Genomic DNA, 26,929 nt, shown 5'->3' with positions numbered 1-26,929 from the left:
GGGGGAGTACCTTGAAAACAAATGTGGTTTATGTGAGGAAGGCAGTGCTGCTGCAGTAGCACAGTTGAACAATTTCAGCACACAAAGCCAGAATATTTGAAGGTTCTGACTCTCTTTTGTAGGTGTAACTTGGCAGGCTGTGTTAATATCTTATATCTTTGCTGGCAGGGAATGGCTTCTGCTAAACACAGTTACTCACTTTGGGTTTTAAATTCAAAGGTAGGTTCTGTAAAGTTTAATTTTTGCCCTGAAGTTTTAGTGATAAAGGCACAGTTAATAAGTAAGGGCACAGCTACTATGCGAGAGTGGCTATTATTAAAACCTGCACAGAAAAAGTTATAGGCAGCAAACAAGTGTGGTTACATGCTTAACGTGACTTCACAAGAAGGCATATAATGTAAAGTATAAATTTCTTTTTATATGCAGAGCAGAAGTTTATACTGAAGTGCATGATACAGTGAACAAGACAAACTGTTTCACTGTCAGGTCTATCAAAGTTATTGTTTCAGATTTACTTTGTTCTTTCTGTTCCTGCTTCTGTTAATTTGAGGGGGAAGAATGGGAAAACTGCAAAGATTTAAAGGAAAAAAATAGCCTGTAAGAGTGATTTCACTTTCGTACTTCGAATCACACTTTCATAAAGATTTTACTTGTGCTCAGGGAAGTTACGGCACCATGGCAGGTCACCACCCATCAGCAAAGTAGACCCACGGGCCTACTCTTTCACATCTTCAAATGTGAGTTCATCTTAAACTGAAATATAAAAGAAGATTTTATTGTGTTGCACAACTGTCTAATCGGAGGCATCTCAGAAAACTCAAACTATTTTATGATTTGCTTGGATCAGATTCTCTTGGAAGCCATGCTAGGGCACATGAAAAACAACAAGGTGCTTGGTGACAGCCAGCATGGCTTCACTAAGGGGAAATCCTGCCTGACCAATTTGGTGGTCTTCTATGATAGGGCTATGGAACTGATGGACAGGGGTAGAGCAGTTTATGTCATCTAGCTGGACTTGTGCAAAATATTCGACACTGTCCCACACAACATCCTTGTCTCTAAATTGGAGAGACATCAATTTGATAGGTGGACCACACGGTGGATAAAGAACTGACTGGATGGTCACATGCAAAGAGTTGTGGTCAATGGCTCAATGTCTGTCTGGAGACCAATAACGAGTGGTGTCCCTCAGGGATCGGTGTTGGGACCGGTCTTGTTTAACATCTTTGTCTGTGACATGGACAATGGAATTGAGTGTGCCCTCAGCAAGTTTGCCAATGACACCAAGCTGTGTGGTTCGGTTGATACACTGGAGGGAAGGAATGCCATCCAGAGGGACCTTGACACACTTGTGAGGTGGGCTGATGCCAACCTCATGAAGTTTAACCATGGCAAGTGCAAGGTCCTGCACCTGGGTGGGAGCAATCCCAGGCACAGCTACAGGTTGGGCAGGGAAGAGATTCAGAGCAGCCCTGCAGAGAAGGACTTGAGGGTGTTGGTCAATGAGAAAATGGACACAAGCCAGCTGCAGTGTGTGCTTACAGCCCAGAAAGCCAACCGTATCCTGGGCTGCATCAAAAGGAGCGTGACCAGCAGGTCCAAGGAGGTGATCCTGCCCCTCTACTCTGCTCTCGTGAGACCTCATTTGGAGTATTGTGTGCAGTTCTGGTGTCCTCAACATAAAAAGGACATGGAACTGTTAGAACAAGTCCAGAGGAGGGCCACGAGGATGATCAGGGGACTGGAGCACCTCCCATATGAAGACAGGCTGAGAAAGTTGTGGCTGATCACCCTGAAGAAGAGAAGGCTGCGTGGAGACCTCATAGCAGCCTTCCAGTATCTGAAGGGGGCCTACAGGGATTCTGGGGAGGTACTCTTCACTAGGGACTGTAGTGACAGGACACGGAACAACGGGTTAAAACTTACACAGGGGAAGTTTAGATTGAATATAAGGAGGAATTTCTTTACTGTTAGGATAACCTCAGGGAGGTTGTGAATGCTGCATCCGTGGGGGTGTTCAAGGCTGCATTGGACAGAGCCTTGGGTGATATGGTTTAGTGTGAGGTGTCCCTGCCCATGGCAGGGGGGTTGGAGCTATATGATCTTAAGGTCCTTTCCAGCCCTAACTATTCCATGATTCTATGAGTTGGAGTATTATCACCTGACTCAGGTGAGGAAAAGTAAATCATGGATACCATCAATAGTGTCCTCTCCTTCAGGTTTTTTTCCATGGTGTTCATGGTCCAGAGGAACAAGTGTAAAGGGAGGAATTTCTTTTATTCAATAATTTTAATTTGTGCTGGGGGAACTCAGAGTAATACAGAATTATATTTTTTAGAATTTTTTTTTTTACCAGGAAGAATAATTAGCAGCTGGTACCATTTACATAAGATTTATGGAGGCATTTCGTGCGCTTTTAAGGAGAAGGTTCTTTGGTTAATCAGATCTGTGCTTTCTAGCAAAATTTTAGGAATCCACTTATATCCATTTGGAGCATGATCTTACTACTAGTTTTTAAACATCAGTCTTCTCCAAATGACTTTGGAGAAACATTCCATTTACATTTCTTGTTGAGCTTCATGTAACCAGTAATGAAAAAGAAATTATAGGCTGCATGAATTTGCTTCAGAGTTTACACTGCAAGTGAACCATAAAATCAAATTAAAACATCATCTGATTAATTTTCTTAATTCTCTGCTATCAGACTAATAATGGAGAGTAAGATGGGCAGGCTCCTTGTTTAATTGGTAGTGTTGTATACTAATTAAGTAATGAGACACAGTATTTTTTTTCTCAGACGAGGCTGCATATGTAGAATGTATTTTTAGTTAACACAAAACAGAGCTTACTAACACCCTTTGGGGCACATTTGGCCACAGATATATTAATTTATGTATCAAATATTAATTTCTGTAAGTTACATTAAGAACTAGAATAAAAATAGGTTGCTAATTTGCTGTGTTACTCCATTATAGAAAGCAAGTTCCTAAGAAGAAAATGAAAGGAATTAGAAAATATGAGGATTTCACTGTGCTCCTGGGGAGTTACAGCTCTTAACTAGTTTCTCTAAAATCACAGTAGTGTATGTGTAGTTGGGTTGGAGGGGATGGTTATTTGTTGGCTTCGTTTCTCCCCCTGATACTAATTTCTTGGTTAGTAACTTTGTATTGCAAATTCCTGGATTTTTTCTAGAAGAATTTCAGGTGCTTTGTCTTTTTTTGAGCTACTACTGTATTTTTCTGGGGTATTTTTGTACTTTAGTTTGTATTTTCATGCTTTCTTTTGACTATTGCAACTAGCAGCTTCTGTAACGTGAAGCTTCTTGCTGGAGACCCATATCTTAAAATATTTTTGGTTCTACTAGGAATGCGAGTATATGTTTTTGTGATATTGTATTGATTTGTTTTTTCCTTCTCAAGGGCCTGTTCCTGTTGTCCCTCCCTACATTTAAATCCAGATACTACGTTAAAATTACCAATAAGCTTGATAACTATGTCATGGAAGCTAGACAATGGCTAGATTTCTTACTCTAGACTTCCATATCGTTTTAAGTACAGCTGACAAAATTAAGGAAAATGGGTAAAGTATCTGAGAGACATATCTGATTTTTTTTTTCTTTCCTCCTTCTACTGCTCTCAAGAGAATATGGCTGTATGAGTGGAGACTGGGAGAGGGAGGAAATAGGTTTGAGACTGGACCAATGTGTCATTGTGTTAAATCCAGCCAGCCAGTGAGGTCATTGTTTTCATCTGAGTCATTTTTTAAATAAAAACTCTTACATTATGGAAAACATTGCACGTCTTTATTTCAGACATGGAAATATCCAGCCAACCTTTCAGTGGTAGAGCTCCACTGATTTCATTTGAGGTACTCCTGACTCCCAGTGGTGTAAGCAGGAGGGGGAATCAAATGCTTCTGCCTCATTCTTTAACTCTGTGCCAATAACCCAAAGGGGTTATTCTTTAGGCACATTTCCAGCCAAGATGCTTGTTGAAGAGGGAACTGGTAAACCTGTTGATCACACCTGTCAGCCCTGAATCTAGTAAATCTGTCAGCCTGGAGCTGGTACAGTTATACTGGGGGAAAAAGTTCTTAAGGTTTTTCATAAAATAGCCGCCACTCATTTGGAGGGTAGATTATGTTCCAGTGTGCACAGGGAAAATCCTTGAGAATGCATTCTTGGATATTGATTATATTTCATACTTGGGCTCCAGCAGGCTCAGTTTGTGTAGCATGATTTAATTGAGGGACTTGGGCAGTCTTCCCAGCTCTGCAATTGATTTGTGTGACCATGAGCGAGCCCTAGCATCTCTTTGTGCTGGGATTTTAATGTAGATGGTCTTTAAGGCAGGTCTGATATTTGTAGCACTTTAAGGGTCTTATATAATGCAGTAATTGTAATAGAATTTGTATTTTATGCTGTAGAATAGCGTGGAGTGGAGATACTGATCATTCAACATAAGGTAATAGAAGTAGTAGGAGGTTTTGACTGAATCTAACAAATGCTGTTTTATCATGTAAAGTGGGAGAAAGCCATTGCTAGTTGATGCTTTCAGAATAATTTAAGAAAATCTCATTGCTCTACGACACAAAATCTTCCTGCTGTTGCATGGTATGTGCTTACACTGTGGTAAGTCCGATGTCTCCTTAAGATCTTTCCAGCCATCTGGTTGATAAGGATTTAATATTTTTTGCTCTTTCAAGATCATACTTCCAGGTCTTTTGTAAGAATAAAATTACTCAGTGCATGGAAACATTCAGTCTTAAGATGACCCAGAACATGCAGAGGGTGCAGAGTGCACCCCTCTGAAGGAAAAGACGGCTGGGTAATGGTCTGCAAACTGTGCAATGTATCACATATTTGCTGGGGAGTTTGCACAGTGATATTGTTTGTCATCTGTAGTATTTTTTTTCATGTGTGGAACCTGTTCCTCTTGCTACTGAAGTTGGGCTCCAAATTCAAACTCACAAAAAGCATTAAAAATAAAACTGCAGCAAAGATGTCTAAGCTGTAATATCACTAAAAGTGCAATAATTCAAAGATTGAGGTAGAGTGTGTTTTAATTCCTACTGAAAATATTTCCTGGGCCTTTAAAGCAGTTTCTGAATCAGCCCTATTGAATCTACAGAGCAAATGAAAGGCAGTTTTTCTCAGGAATATGGGAGTTTCCAAACTAGGAGCACTGCTATAATGTGTCCCAGTGTTGATGCCTGAGTTTCTCATGGCAATTAATATATATTTGTCCGTACCCCACACCATCAGGTGAGGAATTGTTTGACCAAGCTAGCAGCACACTGTCATCAATGGGGTAATGACTGAGACCAAGACCCTAGGAGTAGCACCTCAGAGTGATGGGCTGAGACAGGCTTTTAAGGAAAACTGTCCTCACTGAATAATAGACACGCTTCTAAGTGACTTGCCTAACATGGAATTGGAGCAGTGACCAACAGGAATTCTTCTGCCCCCGCTTTAACCCTTCTCAAGTGGCAGGCTCAGACCAAGCCACTGGTCTAGAACTGATGGGGGAGAGATACTGGCAGAGATGTCTGCCTAGTGCATCTCAGTTGAAATTTAGGTGAGGTTAACTGCCTGCTGGTGATGTGCTGCTTTCTGCTTTGGTTATTGAGGCAGAGTAGCAGGGCCAAGGCTCCTACAGTCACTCTTGCAGTGTCATAGGTGTCTAGATCAATAGTATCTCAGTGCTGGCAGTATTTGTTGTGTTCTTATGTGAATCACTGACAGTAATCATGTGACATCCCCTCTCTCTCTCTCCTCCTTTCCCAAGTGTTGACAAAGGTAATGCCATACTACCACCCATGGGGTTTGACTAGTAGGGACTAAAGTGAGCATCTGACTGTGCTCACCTGACTGCAGGTTAGACTTGGATCTCTAGTGTATAAAGTTGGCATTGAATTAATGTGAAACCATAACTGAGCAGTTTAATGGATCCTGAGGTATGCTTTGTGGAGAAAGCTATGATTAGGATCAAGGCAGGCTTCCAGTAATCTTTTTTGTCATACTGTAACTATAAAAAGCCGTCTGTTTCTATTGTGATCTTATGTTTTTGTTGACCAACTTTTATCAGAGGATATTTAAGAAAATGAAGGAAGCTTTTGTCATTCAAAATACGAATTTAAATTTTGTCTCACCTTTCTTGAATAGGATGATTGAGACACTTGTTTGGTTTGTCATTTACTGGTCCCCAGTTGCTGTCTAACCATGATGTGGTAAGAATACCAAAAGAGTAGTTGTCCGACTTCCCATTCCTTTCTTTGCCTTGTTCTTCTGGGAAGTTGTTATAGAAAATGGTGGCACCACATGTTGGTGGAACAGTAGAGCTAAGAGTGATGCTTATTTGCACATTAAGAAAGAATAATAGAATGGAGAAAAAAGGTTGAAATGTATTCCATATTGCAATTTCAGGGTTTTTTTGAAACAATCCATTCTCTCTGTGTTGTGCCTTTGTAGAGCATGTCCTTGATTTAAAACAAAAAAAACATTCCCCCCAGAACCAAACCAACGAGAATAAAACCTTGCAAAAGCAGTCTACAGGAGATTAAAGGTATTGAGACCTAAAACTGTTTGCTTTTCAGTTGTGAAATAATTGGAGCTATTTTTTTCCTTCTTTTCTTGTTCCCATTCTTTTAACAAATGTTATCACTCCTTTAAAATGGGCGATTGTACTGTGGCAGCCTCATCAGTGCTTGCAAAGGGGTCTACTGATGGTAGCAGATTAAGCTGCAATGTCTTCAGCAGGAAGACTTGCATTAGTCTCAAGTGGGTTTGGGGTGCCATGTGATTAATGGTTTCTGGTAGTTAGCTTTGGATGTGCTAGTCACTAATGTTTACATCAGCAGACAGAAGAAAAATGACTCAGTTGCATATTGTGGAGCCTGTGTGATGACAGAGCTGGTCAAATTTTGGATTTGTTTAAAAAACAAACTATTTCTACTCCTCCTTTCTGTGACCTTCTTAAAAAGGAAAAATAAATATGGTGGTGATTCCTGTGTAGTAGTTCTGCTTTTCTTATCTGGGAGAGATAGTTGGTAGTCAAAGGTTGTTATTCATTGAGACTGGGTATGGAAATGGCATGTTTCACTGTAGATGTATTGCAGTACTGTCTTCACTGCTGTCATGAGTAGCTGAACAACTGGAATGGAGCACAGCAACAGCCATGAAGCCTGAGGAAGGTTTTGTTGTGATATGCAAGTGTTCCTACTATAACTTCTGTTTGTAAGCCAACCCTCCATCCCATGGGTTGCCAATACCCTGAAAATGCTGTCTCTTGATGTCACCGGAACAATATTAGATGGATTCCAGTGACTCCTCTGCTGAGGATCTCCCACCCTGTGAGCAGATGGTGTAACCCTGCCAGAGAGGAGGCAGAATTCAGAGGCAGAGCTGTGCATGCAAGACAAACCAGTTCACTGTCGTGCAGCTTAGCAGTCTTATCACTCCAAAAGGAAACCAGAGATGAGCAGGAAAGAAACTTTCCTTATGAGCTGAGGAATGGAGTAAAATCTTGGGAAGGGTTGTGTAGAAAAAGGCTTGCCAGTAGTTGGCAAGGTTCAGATGAGATTAATACTTTTACTGTTAATGATGCAGGTTTTGGACAAAATAATACTTGAAAAGAATGCATAATAGCAGGCAAAAGGATGTGGTTTGATGGGTTGGTTTGGGTTTTTTTTTAGTGTTGAGCTTAACATGTGGGATGTCCAAATTCACAGCCATTGAGATGTCAACATTTCTAGCAACAATAGCATTTAAACTTCTATTGAACACATTCTCTGTTCTGCACTTTCCAAGTGTGTCAAGTTGCTTTCAGCTACAAAGGCAAAAAGTGGAACATAAAATATTTGAAGCAAAAATAGCAGAAAATAGCATATAGAATCATACAGCCCCTTTTAGCCTTTATTAGCACAGGCAATGGAAGGGTGGTCAGTGGAAATGCTGATGTGATTAGACTCCTAGCACTTGCAGGGTCACAGCCAAAGAAAAGCAAAGTGTGAGGATAAATCTCATTATGTTTTGCCACTGTGTTATTACAGTTCAGCTTTTTGGCTAACAATAAAGTTATGATTTCCTTCTTATTCCTGTACATCCTTTTCCTTAAATAAGCATAGATCAAAACTGCCCATATGCTTCTGGCATTCTCATGTGAAAGTAGGCATGAGGGTTCACAAAAAACTGAGAGCTGATTCTGGGGCTGGAATGTGTTTGCTTACTGTCTGGGTGGGTGGCAAAGTATCCATAAATGTTTTAGCACAGTCTAGCTTGCTCTTGATTTCAGTACAAGATTTATCACTGATCAGTCAGTCCAGCAACAGTGTGGAGGATTTAATATTCAAAAGTGAAAAATGCTTTTGGAAGCACTCAGTACTTGGCAGTCTAAGGGCAAGTTGCTGCTAAATATGTCTGAGTTGTGAGGTGGACAGTTTAGACAGAGATCAACACTGGGAAAAGGTGTTGGGTGCTGCTGGTGGGCATCCTGTCAATGCAATGTGATGGCTTTTCTCAGTTTTAAAGCTTTGCTGTGGTGAGTAATGGAAGTTCCTTTTGTTGTGATCAAGCACAGAAGGACATAATTAGAAATTTTGTGTTCTCACAACTTATTTCAAAGGCTAGTAGATGGTTTGTATGGTTCTGTCTTCTGTAGCTCAACTTTGTCTGTGAAATATCCTGACACTTCAGCATCACAGGCTGCTGCTCTCTTGTGTGATACAACAGAGGCACGGCTGAGCCAGCCCAGCCTGTGTTACCCTGGGGAGGCAGTTGCTGTAGTGTATCCATGGGTATAGGCCTCCCTGCCTTCAGCAGTGTCTCACATGAGCATTGATGTATGTGTGTGCATTGTATGTGGCATGTAAAATCCTGAGAAGGTCTGGGGGAAGAAATATGGCAGGGATATTGCAAGAGGTGGTGAGGTCATCTCAAGTCTTCTATGTAGCAAACCCAGGCCTTACCATTAATTTGGCTGTAAAAGGTTCTGATGACCTAAAACAGTATTTCTGCAAATAGTGCTGTATTTCAATGTTGTTATGTAACTATGTGTGTATGCTGGGATTTGCAGGGTTTCCAAATATCTTCCTTCTCAGAAGGATTATCAGGCTTTTTCTTCAAGCATTACAACAATGAGAAAAACACAAATATAAACTTTGATCTCTTTGTTTGTAGAAGCCATTTGTGGGACAGGAGTGAGTGTTTCCCACCTTGAGTTTGAGGCAGCAGTAGTTTGAACAGGAAGTCCTGTATTTAAATGGGATATGACAAACATTTTAGTGAAAAATATGTATTTTTTTCCATGTCAGTTTGATGCTGCTCAGAGATCTAGAGCAGTGGGTAGAAAGAGACTAAATAAAAGGCACAAAAGATGCACAAAGGTGCAAGCTAAATATACTTATGGTGCTCTTCATGAGTGAAAATGTGTCTGTCTAGATCCAAAAGTTAGTATCAGTGGAGGATTTAGCTGAAACATCTGATTTCTTAGAAAGTTTCTAAGTAATTTGAGATCATAAGGCATGATTGCAATGAGAAATGTCATTGCTATTTGTTAATTATAGGCCTATTTCCTGTTAAGAGTTGATGAGACTTCTCTCCACTACCAAATTTCAACATCACCCAGGTAATGGATGTAGTACCCGTTTCATGCCATCGTTTCACCTTTTTGCTAGTAAACAACCACTTAACATGTCATGGCTTGAAAATACTCATGATTTATTTGTTTGTTTCCTCACAGGCTGGAATGGTGTTGAGATGTGGATACTTCTGGTTTGGCTTGTTTCTTGTGCCCACTGCGTGCCTTCTTAAAGACGTGGCATGGACAGCGTAAGTCTTGAACAGTCCTCTTGGTATTACAGGAATTATTCTGTGTGCATGTGTTGTCCAGTCCAGTATAAAGCCTTCCAATGAATGCAGAATGGTGATACTTCTTTGGGATATCTCTGAGCAAAGTCAAGTGGGAGCAATTTCTCACCTTCTAATGCAACCAGCAATGTCAGAGAGTGTGTAGTTAGTCCTGAATATGAAGGAGGCAGCCTTGCCAGAGTAATGGTGTGTCATCATGCTATTATTTGTGTTGTCTGCCCTTCTGGTAAAGGCAAATTTAAATCCGACATCAAAGACTTATTACTGAAAAGGAGCAAATAATTTGTTCAATTTGACTGAGGTCAGGTGGTAGACTCTAATCCATATCCAGTAAGCTTCCACTTGTTTGTCAGCTGTTCTTTAGGTTTTCTTTCCACAGTGGGTCTTCCAAGACTTAACTGAGAGAAGGGCAATGCTCTTCGTTCTGTGACTGAACATTCCTTTCCTGCCCAGAGAGGAGGAACAACCCTTGTGAAATACAAGCCTCTGTAATCCTGTTCTCTCAAATCTCTGTGGTTTCCAAGCATTGCAGAAGGCAAGCAATTTCAAGAACTTTGATGTAAAGAGAAGCAAAGTACCTTCTCTACCACTGCAATTTGAAATGCAGAAGTGATGTTTTCATTTAAAGTTTCTGGTGTTTTATTCAGCTTGCTTTTACGTGTCTTAGACACCAAAAGCTTTCATCCTTTCCCATGGAAAGCTATGTTACAACCAAGAAGGTTTTACTGCGTGGATGTGTAATAATCTGGTGCAAGGAGGATCCAGGACCTTCCAGCTCTGGGGCAGAAAGGCAGATCCTAGCTAGAGTGAAGAGGGGAATATAGGTTAGCTTGTCACTTGACACAAAGGCTCAAAGTGAAAGCATTGTAACATGTAACTCTGCTCCAGGGATGAGCTGTCAGTCAGCCAAGGAAGATTCTTAGAATCATAGAATCATTTAGATTGGAAAAGACCTTTCAGATTGAGTCCAGCTGTAAACCTATCTCTGCCAAGTCCACCAGTCTTCTTTACAAAGAAATGCAGAAAGTACTGAAAAAAATAGAAACTTTACTGAACACAGCCACATTTCTAACACCAGCATAAACGAATGTCAGCTCATATGCATATAACTGAAAGTCTTTTTCTCCTATGGGGTTGATAGCACAGCGGCATTAAGCTGGTAGTAGGCAAATCTACCAATCATAAAGTACTTCTTAAATGTTTTCCTATTTTGTTCCTCAACTTAATTTTCACGAGCTATATTGCTAAAATTAAAACTAGGTATCGTAATGTAAGATTTCTGTTCAAGCCAAACTATGATTTAATAGTCTAGCGCACCAGAGGGTTTTTTGTTACACTCATTTAACTTCTTCAGTTGAAAAATATCCTAAAATTTTATAACTGAGGCCAAAATGTTTAAATTGAGATTCTTGGTTATGTCTATACCTGCCTCTTAGAGCTCTGATAAAAAGAAATGAATCTAAGAATTAATTTAGTATAACAGGCCCTGCTCTTGTGTCAGGCATTATTTAAAATTGCCAGCTTAGTAGTCAGTGGGACTACTTTTGTGATTAAAGCTAAATAGGAGCTGGACTGTTTGCAGCATCAGGGATCAAATATGTATTTAGTGTCTGAGATTATACCTTATTTTTTGAAATGTTTTCATGATAGCAGGCTGTCCTGAAGTTGTCCTCTGTTCTTATCAGTTCTTGGCAAGAATGACTTGAAAATTGTAAAACAGGCCAGACCAAGGCAGGCTCATCCTCAGCTATTACTCATTTAAAGCTCTGTTACTGACTCAGCCTGTTCTTTAATATTTCTTAGAGAAATATCAGCAACATAATCCTTCCAGTGGTTCAGACCAAGAATGCACAGAGATTGTGAAGCTCTCAAGACAAACACGCGTGATTGATATACTAGATATTTTCCCAACAGATTTTAAACAGGAGGCTCCTATCAACATTAAGCAAAAAATCTGTTCTCTGAGCAGGACTTCTGTTTGGGTTTTTTTAACCCATCACTGAAAAATTAATACCATTAACATTTTAACTAGGATAAATGAAATGACACAGCTATCAGCACTGCCATATGGAAGGAGTAAAGGTCTGTTTCCTTTCCAAGGGGCTTGCCATTCAAAACTTGAGCCCAAGGCCTCTGGAAATCAGCCGGCACATTTCTACAGCAGTGGTTACACCACATTGCTGTCTGTAACTCAGCAGAATCTCAGAATCTGGTTTTGGCCATAAAATTCTAGCAGCTCTGACTTCTCATGGACATGGAATTATCCCTTTCAGTTTCTTTTGGACATGAAACATACCTCTACAGAAAGAGCATCCATGTGATCCAAAAGGTACATGCCTAATTTCAGTACAAAATACTGCCAGAGAAGCATAAATACAGTACAGAGTTTTTTGTCTGGAAGAAGGTCAAAAGGGATAAGAAAGTGTGTTTCAAACCCATACGAATCTGTTTCTAAACTGCTGTGCTGCATCTGCTATCAAAACTTGTAATGCTGGAAGCAAGAGCTAGTTTTACATGTTCCCTTTGTCACACGGGCTGCAGCTGTCAACGCACCTCTTATCTCCCACGTTCCCTGCAGCAACAGGCTTTTTGCTTCTTTTTTCTTTTAAGTGAATCAAGGAAATGTGAAAAACTCTCTTAAAAGAGAAGGAAGCTCATTATTAATACTTGGCTGCAATACCACATTGTTAACTTTGGTCCACTACCCTGAATTCAGTGGCTTGGTTTGGATTTGATTTTTGCCTTATAAAAGTCCCACTTGTGCTACCATTGAAATGAACAGAGCTTTATAAGGTGAGTGCTTCCTCACAGTTGGCACACATCACTTGAATACGTGTCACTGGTGCTAGGAAGTCTCAAAATAGCTGAGCCACAAAGCTATGTGGGAATCATAAAAACATAGTGTATTCCAGGAAAATCAGGCAGGAGGGCAAGAATTGCTTAATAATTACTGTCTCAATACTTAGTGTTACAGTGAGAAATTTCCTGAGCCTTCCAATCGTTATCCAGTTTTGTGTACTTTTTTATCATGGGGGAAGAAGCATGTTGCACTTGCCAGCTCCAAAGTGTAAGTAAGAGAAGGTATTGGGAGCTCCTCCCATCCTTGCACACACTTGCAGCCCCTGGAGTAGAAGATTCCTAAAATGTTATTGAGTCTTGCAAGCCAGAACAGAGGTTTGAGAAAAGTTTATGAATGTAACCATGCTTCTCCCTGGCAGATTCTGACCTCCTGAATCCCCTAAATATTCTCCTAGGGTGGCAAAGTGAAGCTATGCCCTTGCCCGGCTCAGAAGGGAAAGGGCCACCCAAATTACAAAGGTAACCTTTGCCTGTTCTTATGGCCCATGGTCTTAATGTGTGAGGAAAAGGTGAGTTTGTCTTTATGAAATGCATCAAATTTCAGCTGAACAGTAACAGCAAATGCAAGATCTCATAATTTATTAAGGGCTGATCCTGCATCTAGGGCCGCTTGTAAAGTACAAGGTAAAATCTAAGACTTCCACCTGTATTTTTGTGCATCAAAAGTTAATAATGTGCTGTTGTGAAGTATCCAGTCCTGCTGCCAGCAGTCCATGGAATATTTGCAGTTGACTTTGATGGGAGCAAGCCCAGACTCTGAGACAACTGTGATACCATATTTTAGTACGTGGATAGCTCAGCTCAGACTCTTTTTATAAATACTTAATTACTGACTCTTCCATGGATGCTCTTGCTTCCAAGAGAAGGAGTGACTCAATACATAACAATTACCTGTGGGTTTATTGTTGCTTTGTTTATACATAGTTGCAGCAGAGACCATGTATTTCATCATTTCACACTACTTAGAAAATACTTCAGTACCCACAACTTCAGGACAATCTTTTCCATATTGTAAAATATCAGTGCAATGCCTCTGTGTGCTTTGCTGCACTAATTGGACTTTGTAGGTCAGGCTCCATCCTATTAAATTTTAAATTCAATATTTTCTCTAAAGAAAAAGAAAAACATCTCTCATCTCTTACGGTGTATGGCAAGATAAACATAGAACCTTGGCAGAGATTGAATAACTTGTAGATTCCTGTAGGGAAAACTGATTATAAAGCATTTTCAAAGTTCCAAACATGCTCAGTCTTCAAGTTTGCAATATTAGGGTATGGCCTCTTTAAAAGGTAAGAGATGAGTTCAAGGTCAAAATTTCAATGTATTTGCTCAAAGAGTATGATACTGAAGTCAGCTTTAAAGATTGTAAGAATTATATAGCTCCATTTTCTCTCTTAAATGCAGACATGTTTTGAAAAGTAGTTTTAATTTTAGCTTACTTTGACACATTTGGGGCCTAATTCATCAACACAAAGACCGAAGGACTTGGATAACCTAGTGTTAATATCAAGGCACTGTCATCTAAAATAATATCAGCAAAGATTTTGTGGTCTTTGTGTCTTGTTCCCCATGGAAGGAGTAATAAGAATCAAGCTTTTTAAAAATAAATGCATTTTCATTATATTTTAATAACATATACATCAGTTATTATTTTTCTGCTAGAGGGAATTTGATATTGTTTTACATCACTGGTTAAAGATTATAGTATCTGTATGTGAGATCTTTGTAAAACTTAGACATTTCTGCCATTTCAGAGTTAAAGGATATTATTTTAATGCCATGAAGTAAGTGAAGTCTCGGTGACCTGGCTCCATCTTGTTTTTCAGGATTATTGTGCAGTCATATGCAAATCAATATGATCTCATGGGACACTTATCCTCCTTTAAGTGACACAAAAGAGGAAGCTGATCAAAAACTGCTTGTTGGAGAAAGATCCCTGCATTTTGTATTATTACTTTGTTACATGTCAAGGCAAAGGAGGCTAAATTCTCTCCTTTATAACAATGTAATTTAGGTATAATAGCACTGCAGCAGTAGGTGAAACTGGGAAAAAAAGGCCCAAATACTCTTCATGAGTAATATTGCTCTTCAAATCTTGGTTGCACATGTGGTACATGGATTGTTCTCTGAATCCCCAAGCCAAGCAAATAGGACACAGCCAATCTTATCACTGTCAATTTGAAAGCTCAGTGGGGAGAGAAGTGCCTTTCCAAGTCATGTGAGATTGAGAAATGAAAAAAAAGGGGCTTGAATGGCAATTATTATCCAAGACTCTCCTCAGGTTTTCAGGGCACTGCCATGCATAGCTCAAAAGACAGAGTAGAATCATGTTTTACTGCCATGAATATTCAATGAATCCCAGCTCTTTTGTCTGAGTGCCCGGGTCCTGAGCAATCCCACGGCAGTGGTGTCAGGTCTCCATAGTCCCATAGCTTTGCCGGCTGGATAGATTTTGAGTGTTGTGTTGAAGCAGCCAAGCTGTGCTGAATTTGAAGTCCTTTGGGTTTCTCATTTCTTATGGAATATTTCCCAGGTATTGTGAACTTGAAGTGACATGCATACACTGTGCCTTATTTCCCAAATCCTTCAAGGGAAGGCCCTGTACCTCTCAGCTGAGAAGTAAAATTGAGGGTTTATAGCAAAGGAAGTGTTCATATGGCTCTCTTGTTTTTCTTTTTGTCTTTTCCTTGTGGTACAGGGCCAAGCATACCTACCATAAAACTTTGCTGGAGCAAGTTCAGGAGTTGGAGATGAAGACGAGAGAACTGGGAAAAGCCATGCTTCGTGATAGTAATGGAAAGAGGTGGGGCAAGTCTATGCTGATGTTTAAAACAGACTCTTTTGTCCCTTCCCCTCCCTATTTCTCATTTGTCATTCAAATCTGATTCCAGACAGGCTAAGAAGTCTTCTATCCTGTACTATTCATTTACTGTTGTTCCTTTTCATCTATGTCTGCTGCTCCCACCAATATCAGCTCTTTCAGTTTCACTTCCTGTGCATTACTGCTGTGAGGCTATACTGGAAACTGCTACTCAGTCTCCTGCTTGGTAGCATATAATGCTGTTACCTGGCTGCTGGACCAGGCTGGTTTTGAAATACTTTGTCATCAAAAAAACCCAACCAGTTAATCTGGTATCAGTGTCAGGTGAAGAAACTGTCTGCAACTCAGGATATGAAGACTGGAGTTAAAAGGAGAACTGCCTAATCCAGTGTGCTCTACAGCTCCATTCAGTCTCACCTTGAGGGGGTTTTTATGCTTTTTCTTTTTTCCACTGCAGCTTACAGGCTGCTGCTTTCGGGGTTCTCAGTTTCTTGTTGTGCCTCTCCTTTACATCCGCACCATATGGACTGGAACATATTGCTCTTATGGAATCTTTCATTGTAAGGGGAGAGTATGTGTTGTGTGGGAACTTTTGTCTCCTCTGAAAGAAGCTAAAGAAAATCATAGTGAGGCTTTTGCATCCAACAGTTTCATTTACTATCTCAGATCGTGGTTCTGCGTCCGCTGGTCAGAAAAGCTCCCCGTCAAAAAGGTTTTAGAACTAACTCTTCTGTTCCTTACACAATATGGCACCACATGACTTGCTAAGAAACTACATGATCATTAAACTGGTTTTTAGCAAACCTTATAAACTAGCAAACTGAGTGGAATGAGGCTTTTAAAAGATCTTGTTCTTCTGGGGCAGGGTCATCCTTTGAGCCTTTGATCTCTATTCTAAGGTAAACTGATTTCCATATTGTAGCTGCTGCTAAGATGACTGGATAGTAGAATTTTTTTTCAGCTGAACTTGTGAGTTAATAAGGACTATTGATAGGGAAAATTACCAGGGAGTGAGTTTACCAAGATTATAGTAAATTGAAAAGCTTTAAAAGAAATGGCTTATGTGAACTTTAATGTGTTTAAAAGATGTCCTTAGTGACCAGTCTGCTTCTCAGAGACCAAGGCAAAGTAAACACGTTATTGATAACGATCACTTCAAAACACTTGGTATCTTCGGTGTTTATTTTGAGTCATTTTTCTGCTGTGACTTTTAGATCCTACAAAACACTGTTTGTAAGTTGTGCTTACTTGCAGAAGTCACGAACTGCACATCAAATCATTTAAAAACAAAGATCAGACTTTGCAGCGCTGGCCAACAGAAGCTACTTTTTGTGCCACAATTAAAACCTGAAATCAGGCATTTAATTAAAAGTGTCTTGGTTTTAGAGGGCTGAGCAGTCACCTGAAAGTCACTTGGAGCCAAAGCACTTGGTGCCTAAATCAGATAAGCTTCCCCTTGCCAAGAAAGCTGTAACTTGGTGTTGTGAGTTGCTGACTGACAGACTGAGTAGATGGCAGGCAAGTGGAATCCAAGCCAGTAGAAAACTGGCTGTTCCCAGCCACACGTCTCTGGCAGTATGAGCCCCTTGAGTGTTGCTGTGGTTGCTATCCATGCATAAGATGGTGGTGTTTTGTAGCATTCGTGTTTCCCTGACATTATTTAGCACCAGTTCTTGACAGCTGGAGAGGGGAGTGAGTCAGCTTTTTGCCTGATGAGTCCCTGGGTTGCAAGGCGGGTTGATATACTGTTAATAGTGAGAGAGACAGCATTTTGATCTGTTTATATGTGTGTGTATGTGTCTCCAAGAACTTGATGGTTTTCTTTTCTGTTTACACACTGACCTGACGTTCTGTAAATGTAATGGCCCTGTTGTAATTCATTCATACACTACATGTTTTCATAGCCTTCTATTTTATTGCATTCTCACTGCAAACTCTTTCATCTGCATTCCTCCTCCGTACAGCTTCACTTCATCCTTGAAACGCTTGCATGGAGATGATGTAAGGAATCCCTTCTGGCTGTCCTTCCCATTCTCCCTCCCCCCTTCTTTCCATGCATTTGTTTGTTCTCCTTCCTAATTGCTCCCAGATTTTCTGGGTGGTCCATCTGTGAACTAGATAATGGTAGAGTGCCTCTGCCTGCTAGGAGCTGGTGTGCTGTGCTTGTGATGTGGCCTCCTGAGTGCTCTTCAGAGTTGTTCTGTCTTTTATCTCTTTTGTTTGTCTCCTGGCTCTTTCACACCTGCTAGAAATCATGTGCTTGTCCAAAGGGAAGGTTGAGGATGGGAAAGCAGGAGGGTGGGAATTTTGTGCAGTTACAGCCCCTCTGGCTGTATTTCCTTGGAGCCAATGGAAGTGAGCGCTGGGACATGTGCACTTCTCTGCCCTCCTGCCTGCAGCCCCATTGCTCTTGGGACATTCCTGGCAGTGTGACACTATTCAGGAAGGGGAAGTGACTGGAATCTCCTAATTTCTATTGGAAAGTAGGGAGCTGTGTTAAAACTGCACGGCTCCATCTGTCACCTCCAAGTACCAGTGTTAGTTTTTGGTTGGAAGTGTTCCTGAAAACATACCCATTAGGTGTTGGTTTGTTCAGGCAGCTGTGGAAGATAAGCTGGCTGTCATCAGAGCCTATTTTCTTGGCTCATGTAGTAGACACGATTTTTGTTCAGTGTTTTTCACAAACAAACAACAAAAAAAATCACACCCAATTACAGATAAGAGAAGGATTTAGGGAGCTAATTGCTTTTATCATTGCCTAGCCCTTAGACCAAAAAATGAGGTGCAAGATCTGAATGTTTAGGGTTAACCTGCTAAAGAAAAAGCAATTCACAAACCTCAGAAAGCAGTGAGTGCATCTAGGCTTGCACAACAGGGTGCCAACAGTTTGCTGTGGCTCAGCTGAATCTCTAAGATGTGAGCAGAATGGCACCTAGGGCCTCACTGCACACGTGGAGGGAGCGCTACAGGATCTGCATGTGCCACTTGATACCTAGATCTGCACATACTGTCTTAGAGGGTCTTCACCCTGCTGACTGTTCTTGCTAGACACACTTTTCCCAGGTTAATAAAAAATGCCTTCACCAGTGCCTGTTACATCCCTCTGAATCTCAGCCCCTTTGAACAGTTTATAAAATTGAATTTGCTTAAAGCAGTCAAAACAAAAAGGTGCAGATTTCTACCTTACCTCTGTCAGGGAGCAAACAGCAGGCACGTGGTAGACCAGGGAGCATCTGTTCCACACAGGGAAGAGCATCAGCACCCTGAGCTGGGTCCCGAAAACCTTGCAAATAACATTAGAGTGATGCTTGGAGATTATATCAAGTGTATTGTTTTGAGCTGTAATCGGTCATATTCTCATTTCTCTGTCAATCTCCTCTAGATGGCTCAAAACTTCTCATGGAAACTGGGATGATCTCATTATCAGATGATTCCAGGAGCAGGGGATTTCAAGTACCTGGGAAACTTGCAAGTCCGGAAATAGCTTGAGAGAGTGCACAGTAAGGGGCTGGTGATGGATCCCATGCTTTACTTGCCTGCCTGCTTGTCAAAGATGAGTACCTGAACTTGCCCTCCCCAGCCTGGCACCCAGTGGTGCTGAGCTGGTCTCTAGCCCAGCTGCAGTGTGAGCAAGCCTTGGTGCTGGAAGGGAGAGGGGCTCCCTGGCACTCTCATGTAACAAAAGGCAGGATTTAACACTAAATTTACATGAATTTGGAGAGGTGAGAGGGACAGCTCCTGTGCCAAAGTAAATAGGGACATGTGGAGACACCTGCCCAGCAGACCTAATCATGTTAACATGCAAGATTTACACAAAGAAAACAAACAGGGTTTTTCTACAGGTTTGTGTTCAAAAGTGGCATTGAGATCAGCTGCAGACATTTTTGTGTCTTTAAATAAGTTTACAACTAACTCTTGGCTCATAAAGGGCCAAATCTTCAAATTCTCATTCACTTTTCACTCCATCTAACCTCTCATTGAAGTCAGTAGGAGTTCAGGTGGAGTCAAGGCTGATGAGGGACCAAAGCAAACTTTACTTTGGAACCCATATCACTTTATTGCTCCACTGGCCAACTAATGGAGAGCGAGCAAAGCTGTGCAGCACCCTCCTTGTGACAGTATTTCCTGTTACAGAGGGTTTCTCTGTCTTGGAATTGCCAAAGAGCTCTCTTTAAAAGTAGTCTTCTGGTTGTTTTTCTGTTCTGCTTTTAATTGGTTGGTGGCTGAGATTAGAACATAATTTGATAATAAAGAACAATGTAGCTTTCACGATTTACGTGCTTCACAAGGAGCTGAAGGGCCTGTCCAGGGTATTGCAGAAAAATGCCTGCAACACTGAAATACTGGGCAGAATTTATTCCACTTACTCAGAAATCTGGGCAGCAGTATCTCAGAACAGTGGAAGTGACAACAGAACAAGAAGTGTAGTTCTGTAGTCACAGGGAAGCAACAGGGAAGCACTGTGGTATGCTCCTGAGCATTTTTCAGTATGCCTTTTTCCTCTTGCTGCTTTCACCCACGAATGGTAGATAGACACCTCTTTCTTTCATCTCCATTTCATAAAACAAATACTGTTTTTCAGTGTACCAAAGACATCAGTTCCCCACAGTCTTTTTGTTCTCTGCCCTCAAACAAAGAGACATACGGGTGGAGATTCTCTTTCATTTAAGTGCTTCTAACACTGTTGCTTTAGTGAAATGTGCGTGACCAGCTCTCACCCTGAGAGCAAGCCATCTTATTTATCTTAGCCTGGGTTTTATTTGGTGGGTGAGGGCAGATGCCTATGTCATTTCAATAGCTGCATGACCCAGTAGGTAATCAGTGAGCTGACACCCCTGGAGACTTGCCCACTCCACAAGTCCCTGGGGAAGAGCAAGGAGGAGAAGAACATGGGAAACCTGACTGAGGCTTGTGGCTGTGCAGGGAGCTGAGAGCAGCAGAGCCCTCAGCTTCACACCAGCAAAAGCAGAAATGGTAAAACAGCCTTCACTTTTAACAGACCCATGAATGAGCTGAGGACCTGATCTCGTGCTTCCCGAGGAAGAGGCAAGCTTTTTCATTAAGATCAAGAGGAACAAGGCTTGGGCTTGTTATATTTCAAAGCACTTTGTCTCTTTACTGATGCATTTCAAATTACATCTACTTGTATAGGCACACCATGCCAGTAAGGCCCCTTCACAGCAGCAGGTACAATGAATCATATTTGAAACAAACTCAGTCTTGTGTTTTCAACTGGTTAAATGGCATTGGATGTTTGGAGCCAAATTCTTGTTTCCTGAATGTGTTGACTTCATTGTATTTACTCAGGATATGCATGACTGTAGTCTGAATCCAGCTCATCCAGTGCAGCTGAGCATTAAATGAGGTTGAAGAGGGGAGAGGTGTGTTTCGGGGTTTGGGGGTTTGCAGTCTTTGTATCAATTTTTCCAGATGTTCTTCACACCATTTCTGGGAAGCCAAGGCAAGGTTTCTCCACCAGCGTACACAACAAAGTGACTGGCATGTTTACGATTTTTCCTTGCAGCTTTTCTAGTAAAAAGATATTAGACTCCTTTTACTAGCAAAAAGCACATAAAATGATATCAGTGTGGGGTTTTTTAAATTCTTTGATTCCATATGGTAAGCATTCGTGTATGCTAGGTGGAAAATACATAATTTTGTTTTATTTTACACTTGGCCCTTTCTCTCTCCCTCCTGTCCCATATCAGTAAAGGAATCATCACATTATGTCCCCATTTTATTATGTACTGTTAATTTCTGGCATTTCTAAACCCTGTGTGTGAGGCACTTGAAATTGCTAGGTTGGCTTCTGCTTCTGCTCCAAGTTGAGCAGTGGGGAGACTGTGAGGCAGAGGTGGGAAGGAGCAGAGGGCAGAGAGGGTCTCAGAAGCTGGCCAGAAGAGTGCAGGAGTTGTTACACTCCCACTGTTATGGGGGGCCCAGGCACCCAGCTGCTAATGGCGAACCAGTTGAAGCTGACTTGCTTTTTCTTTGGTACAGTTAATTATTTCACATCCTGATTGTGCCTATCATGTAACCTCGAGGGTGATCCAGTGCACTAATAGGGTTAAAACCTGGTGACCTGGACAAGGATTTAGAGCTGTGATCAAATCTGTTAGCAAAGTCAAAGTTGATGGAGGTACAGCATCAGCACAAAGGCCAGAATGGAGCTATGAATTGAAAGGAATGATGAGAAAAAAGAGAACATAACAAGATGAGAGTTAAAACTGATTAAGGGGCCAATCTCTCTGGTGCCTAATCCTGAGTTACTGCGTTGGGCACCAGGGATCTCCACAGGGGAGAGAAGAAATCTTCCCTCCAGACTGCACAGCAGGAGAACTGCTCCGTAACAACTATTCCAGCCTAATGGCTTCAGCAGTCAGCCTGGGCTCCTCTGCTGGCTAACCCTGTTTGGGAAGAGAGGCAGGACAGCCTGCATTCTCGCCTCCAATTTGTGGCAAAGAATCAAGTACTAAGTTACATGCAGCAAGGACAAGAAAACGAAAGTTGTACTAGATATTAAATATTTAGTGGACAATTACGAAATACTTAAAAGCTTAAAGAAAAGCAATTTGTTTTTTTTTACAGGTCAACCAAATGTCTTCAGCTTTGCTCTAAATTGTATCCAGGCACTTTCAAAGTTCATCAGTTTCTGTTGTTGCACTAAGCTGTTCTGTAGCTTGGGGTTTTCCTATTTACTTTGTTTTTCCTTCTAAAAAAGAGGAAAAAGAAGTTTGTAGTTCAGAGTTTTGAACACAGAAGCCATTTTAACTTTAGTCAAAGTATGTAAGGGGACTTTTTTTAAATGAGATTTGGATAAAAAAATCCCAAACAGAACATAAACCAAACCCACAACAAACCATCTTTACACAGAGACCAAGCATGAAGAACTTGAACCTCCAAGGTGACTACTTCTGAAAAAATGAGTGAGTAGGAAAAGAATGTTATAATTGCAACTGTATTGCCACCTTATCTGTAGAGGATAGGAGCAAGAACCCACTAGAGTAAGTGCAAAGTGAGGCACTTAGGGACAAGAAGTAAACAGCAGTGATAGCAAAAGGAGGATAGATGAACAGCAGCAAGCCACACTTAGCCTTCTCTGCTTCTCAGACCTTTAAATTGAGACATTTCCCACATTCTTGAAAGGCTGAAGGCAAAACCTGGGAGCTTCAACTTCATGTTAGATTAGCTGGCTTTGGGACAGCATGATGATGATGCCTGTCCCCCACTCAATCCATTCCCATAATGGACTGCATAAACGCATGCTTAATGTTTGTAGCGTGCAGAAATAGAAGGCACTCAAAGCACAGAGATACCTCATTTATTATTTTCTTAGGATTGTTGCTCTTGGCAGAGGCATGTGATGTTTAGTGCTTGCTGGTTTAGATGGTGTATTTAAAATGTGCTTGGTAATACTGTGATCTTGTGGTGGGTGACCCTGGCTGGATGCAAGGTACCCACCAAAGCTGCCCTGTCACTCCCACTCCATCTTGAAGCCAGCTGGCGTTGGCTTTATTGGACATGGAAAGCTTCTAGCAGCTGCATACAGAAGTCACCCCTGTACCCCCCCTGCAACCAAAACCTTGCCATGTAAACCCAATACAATTCTGTTTAAAGAAGCAGTCTTGGAAAGAAGATTAGGAATAACAGCCTCACAAGCTAGAATGGATTGCCCAAGGGATTTGAGGAGTCAAAGGAGGGATCCATTTGCCTTTTTTGTCTTAGGACGTCATTAATGACAAAAATGCAAATTATCTTTGCTTGTCACCAGAAGAAAAGATTTGTCATACTTTTAGCTGTACAACTTAAAGGCCTAGCCTGAAGAGGAATTTTGTTCTAGAACTCTACATACAGTCTAGGTGCTGCACGCAGAAGCTGGCTGAAGCTTGTGGATGCCTCGTCCTCTGTCTGCTGTTTCAGAGTGGCTCTGCACGGGCACAAGTGATGTGGCAACATGGGGAACACTTGCAAGTGCCTGATGTGGGGCCTGCTGCTGCATGCAGTTTCTCCTTCATGCTTTGTCCTACATTTAAACCTCTGAGATGTAATGGGAAAGGAAAGCTGCTGTTTTGGTGAAGTAGCATGCTGCCAGGCCAAATGACAAGCTGTAATAGTGTTTCTCCAGGTCACTGGTGACATCATCGATCCATGGGGTTTTGTTGGTGTGGCAGGAGGGTTGGTGTAGGAGCTTGGTACCACATGTTCCAGGCCTGGAGAGCTCTTCACTACATTGCTGATTCAAGTATGTAAGGGCCACACATCCAGATACATATGATGCTTAACAGACAAGTAGTTGTCTGGATAATGTCAAATGTAACTCATAGAGAGGGAAAGTTCTTTCAATAATTGCTTCCTACCTAGGAAAAGGGAATTTTTCCTCTGTGGCTGTCATGTGTGCTTGAGAAGCCACTGCATTAACAAGGCTTGGAGATACTATGCCATAACAGGGCATAAGAATTCCAGCTTCCCTAGAGAGTTTGCTGTTGCTGAACCCTCACAGGGGACTTGGTACTCCCTAAAGCCTGGTTGTCTTGTTGCAGGAGTCACCTCCGATAGGTAACTTCTTCCACCTCTCAGCCTGCAAGTGGCACAGATCACACTTCTATCTTCATTTCCCTGTAGTCTGTGCTTGGTAACCCTCTGATCTTCCAGCCATGGTCTGGGTTTTTGTTCATGGCTTGCTAAGTATTCACAGGAAAAAAAAACCACAATAGGAGCATGGATTTAGATGTCTCTTTATTTCATCTAGATCCTGAGTGATTAAGGAGTAGTGTACATAGACGCTGACTCTGCAAAGAAAATGCTGATTTTTATTTTACTGTTTATATGCCTCAGATGCTTCCTTGTGAAATGCTCTGGAGATTTCCTTTGATTACAGTGCAGCTTCATTATCAGTAATGCCTGTTTGCCTTTTAAATTAGAAAGACCTCCTACTCTGACCTCATAGTAAAACATTCCTGCAATCTAATGCTAGATAACCAAAAATAACATCTCCCCTTTGTGGACCGAAAGAGAGAAACCAGCAGAAGCCTGTAGTTGCTACTTTTGCTGTTCCGTAGGAGGGTGATTTCCTTGCTCTAATTTTCAACTCTTGGTCTGCAAGAATGTTGGTTTTATGTTCTCCTTATGCCAAGTCTGTGTTAGTTGTCATCTCTTTGCCTGCTCTATAACTCTAATTCCTCCCTTATGTGAATTGAAGTAATGCACTTGAGTCTAAACTAAAAGAAAACAAGTTAAACTGAGGCCTGCGGTTGTGCTGGGGGAGTGCCCTCACCCAACAGGGAGTATCTGAGGAATTAAAATGGATCTCCTCTGGCCAATTACAAAGGTGTGGCCATAAACTCTGCCTGCATTATGGTACTTGCTCTTTGTCCGCCAGGACCATGACTGATGCTGTAAGCCTTTAGGCAGCGTTACACTGCATTAAAGGTGAGAGACGGAATTGTGAATAAATCCTCTGGAATACTTGGTGCATCCTAGAAGCCAGGGAAGGACCCCTGAGTCCCTCTGCCAGGTCATACTTGGGTAGAAGTCGTAGTGCTTGGACCTGTGGTTCTTCTTTAGCAGAAACTTAACAGAGTTTGAGAACCAAGAGACTGAAATGGAAATCAACAGTCTGCTTGTAAGCAGTTTGATGATTAGGGTTGGTCAAAGCTGGAGAAGTCTGTCTCAGGCCTTTTTTTGTTGCTCTTCATATTTTATCTTGACGTAACTTTCAGTAGTAGAAACATGTCAACAAAGAAACAACGAGCTTTTGTCTAAGTTAGTGTTTGGAATGTATGGAAGAAATGAATGGCTGTGTTTCAGTTCCAAATTTTAAAAGGGGAGAAAAGGATACTTCAGTGTTGAAGAAACTGATCTCTTCAAAATCTCTTCCCCAGCTAAAGATGCCAGGGACAGAAACTTCCTGATCTTTTACCAAAGCCACATGGAGTATTGCAAAAAAATTTCTTCTTCTCTTCCTCCCTCCTTCACTCCCTCCTTCCTTCCCTGCTACTGCAGTGCAAGGATAGTGCATTGCAAGATGTTTCTTCCAACAGGAGAGGAATGGAGGCTAGCCAGGGCTTCTCAGGCAGCAATGCATTTAACAGAGTATGTGACAGTGGAAGGAGAGAGACTGAACAAGGTTTTGCTTGCTACTCCATTTGAAAATGCCTGTGGGTAGGAGGGAGGCTGTGGAGTTAAGGCTTTGGAGGGTTCTGTCTTTAAACCAAGCTGTACAATGATTTGCTTGTTGCTAAATGCTGTGGCAGCATCACAGGATAGAAGAAATAGGGACCACTGCATCTGCAGGCAGTAGGGCAAGTGGGTTCATAGCAATTCATATGACAGGGAAAACAGTTGCGTGCCTTATTGTCCTCTGGGCTTACCCATCATCATCATGGCTTGACTTCACGAACGAAGATTTGGAAAGGGTTTTACCCACGTTTGCTACAAGCATGCTGCTGACTAAAAAAGCCAGGGAGGGATAGGCAGCTTACCCATGGATACTGGGTATTTTGCACTGAAGAGCTGTGCTTCTGCCATGGGTTCTTTGCATGTTTTCAAGGCAGCAAGGGATGTCACCTTGGATATGTATGTGCTTCTGGTTTTTATCTGTGTCATTTTTAGCAGCTCTGGTAAGGCTTCACTGGTACCTTACTTCTTCCTTCTAGAAAGTGGAAAAGCAGAAACAAACCGTATCGTTTCATATGTGTGTATGTGCTTGAATAATCTGGAAAGGCAGCAAGTTAAAACCAACGGCAGCTAAGTGTCTTTGCTCGTTTGGTGTGCCTGCGTTCTCTGTCTCCTCTAGTAAGTCATTACAAAATACAAACTCTTTTCTGAAGAGTTCAATTCTAGTAAGAGAAGAGGGGCCCTGATGTTTTTAATTCTTATTTTTTAGCTGGTCTATGTGTGTATTTTCTCAGAGAAGATCCAATTTTAAGGACACCTGCATCCACTTTAACCTTCCCTCCTTTGTGAGACCTGCTTTTGGCACCAGCCAATTAGTGGACTCGGGAGGACATTCTGGGTCAAGCTGTACCAAGTACCACAAATCCTCATTAAAGCTAATTAGTGCTCAGTAGATTAATTGGTGGTGAAGCTCATCTTTTTTTAATTACTTGAGCAAATGAGACAGTGGGACCTTGTGGTCAGCTTTGAATTATTCTGTTTGTTTTGATGCACCTCATTTGAATGTGTAAAGCCAGATGTTTGTTGCCCAGATTTAAAGGCTGTTTGCTTTTGTGAGGGATGAGGAGAACACAGGAAAATAAAATTAAGGTCTCTGTTGACACCTTAGAGCAATTCAGATGCAAAAATAGAAGAGTCCTGTATCTATTGAATGGAAAATAGTGTTACAAAATAACAAGTTGCCTTTGGTTTACATTTTGATTTGTCAT

At 41.4% G+C, this 26,929-nt stretch overlaps 1 protein-coding gene across 4 annotated transcripts in view; it reads left to right on the top strand.

Annotated features, from left to right (window-relative positions):
- ATP8A2 (ATPase phospholipid transporting 8A2) overlaps nt 1–26,929 on the top strand; it is a 279,853-nt gene that overhangs the window by 240,105 nt on the left and 12,819 nt on the right. For all 4 annotated transcript variants that reach the window (XM_031049535.2, XM_013129215.3, XM_031049536.2 and 1 more), the window contains 2 exons: nt 9,738–9,826; nt 15,423–15,527. In XM_031049535.2, the coding sequence (XP_030905395.1) occupies nt 9,738–9,826; nt 15,423–15,527 (194 nt within the window). The remainder of the gene's footprint in view (nt 1–9,737; nt 9,827–15,422; nt 15,528–26,929) is intronic.

Source organism: Melopsittacus undulatus, chromosome 2 (genome assembly GCF_012275295.1).
Source record: "Melopsittacus undulatus isolate bMelUnd1 chromosome 2, bMelUnd1.mat.Z, whole genome shotgun sequence".
Taxonomy (NCBI): domain Eukaryota; kingdom Metazoa; phylum Chordata; class Aves; order Psittaciformes; family Psittaculidae; genus Melopsittacus; species Melopsittacus undulatus.
This window is presented reverse-complemented; position numbering and strand designations above follow the sequence as displayed.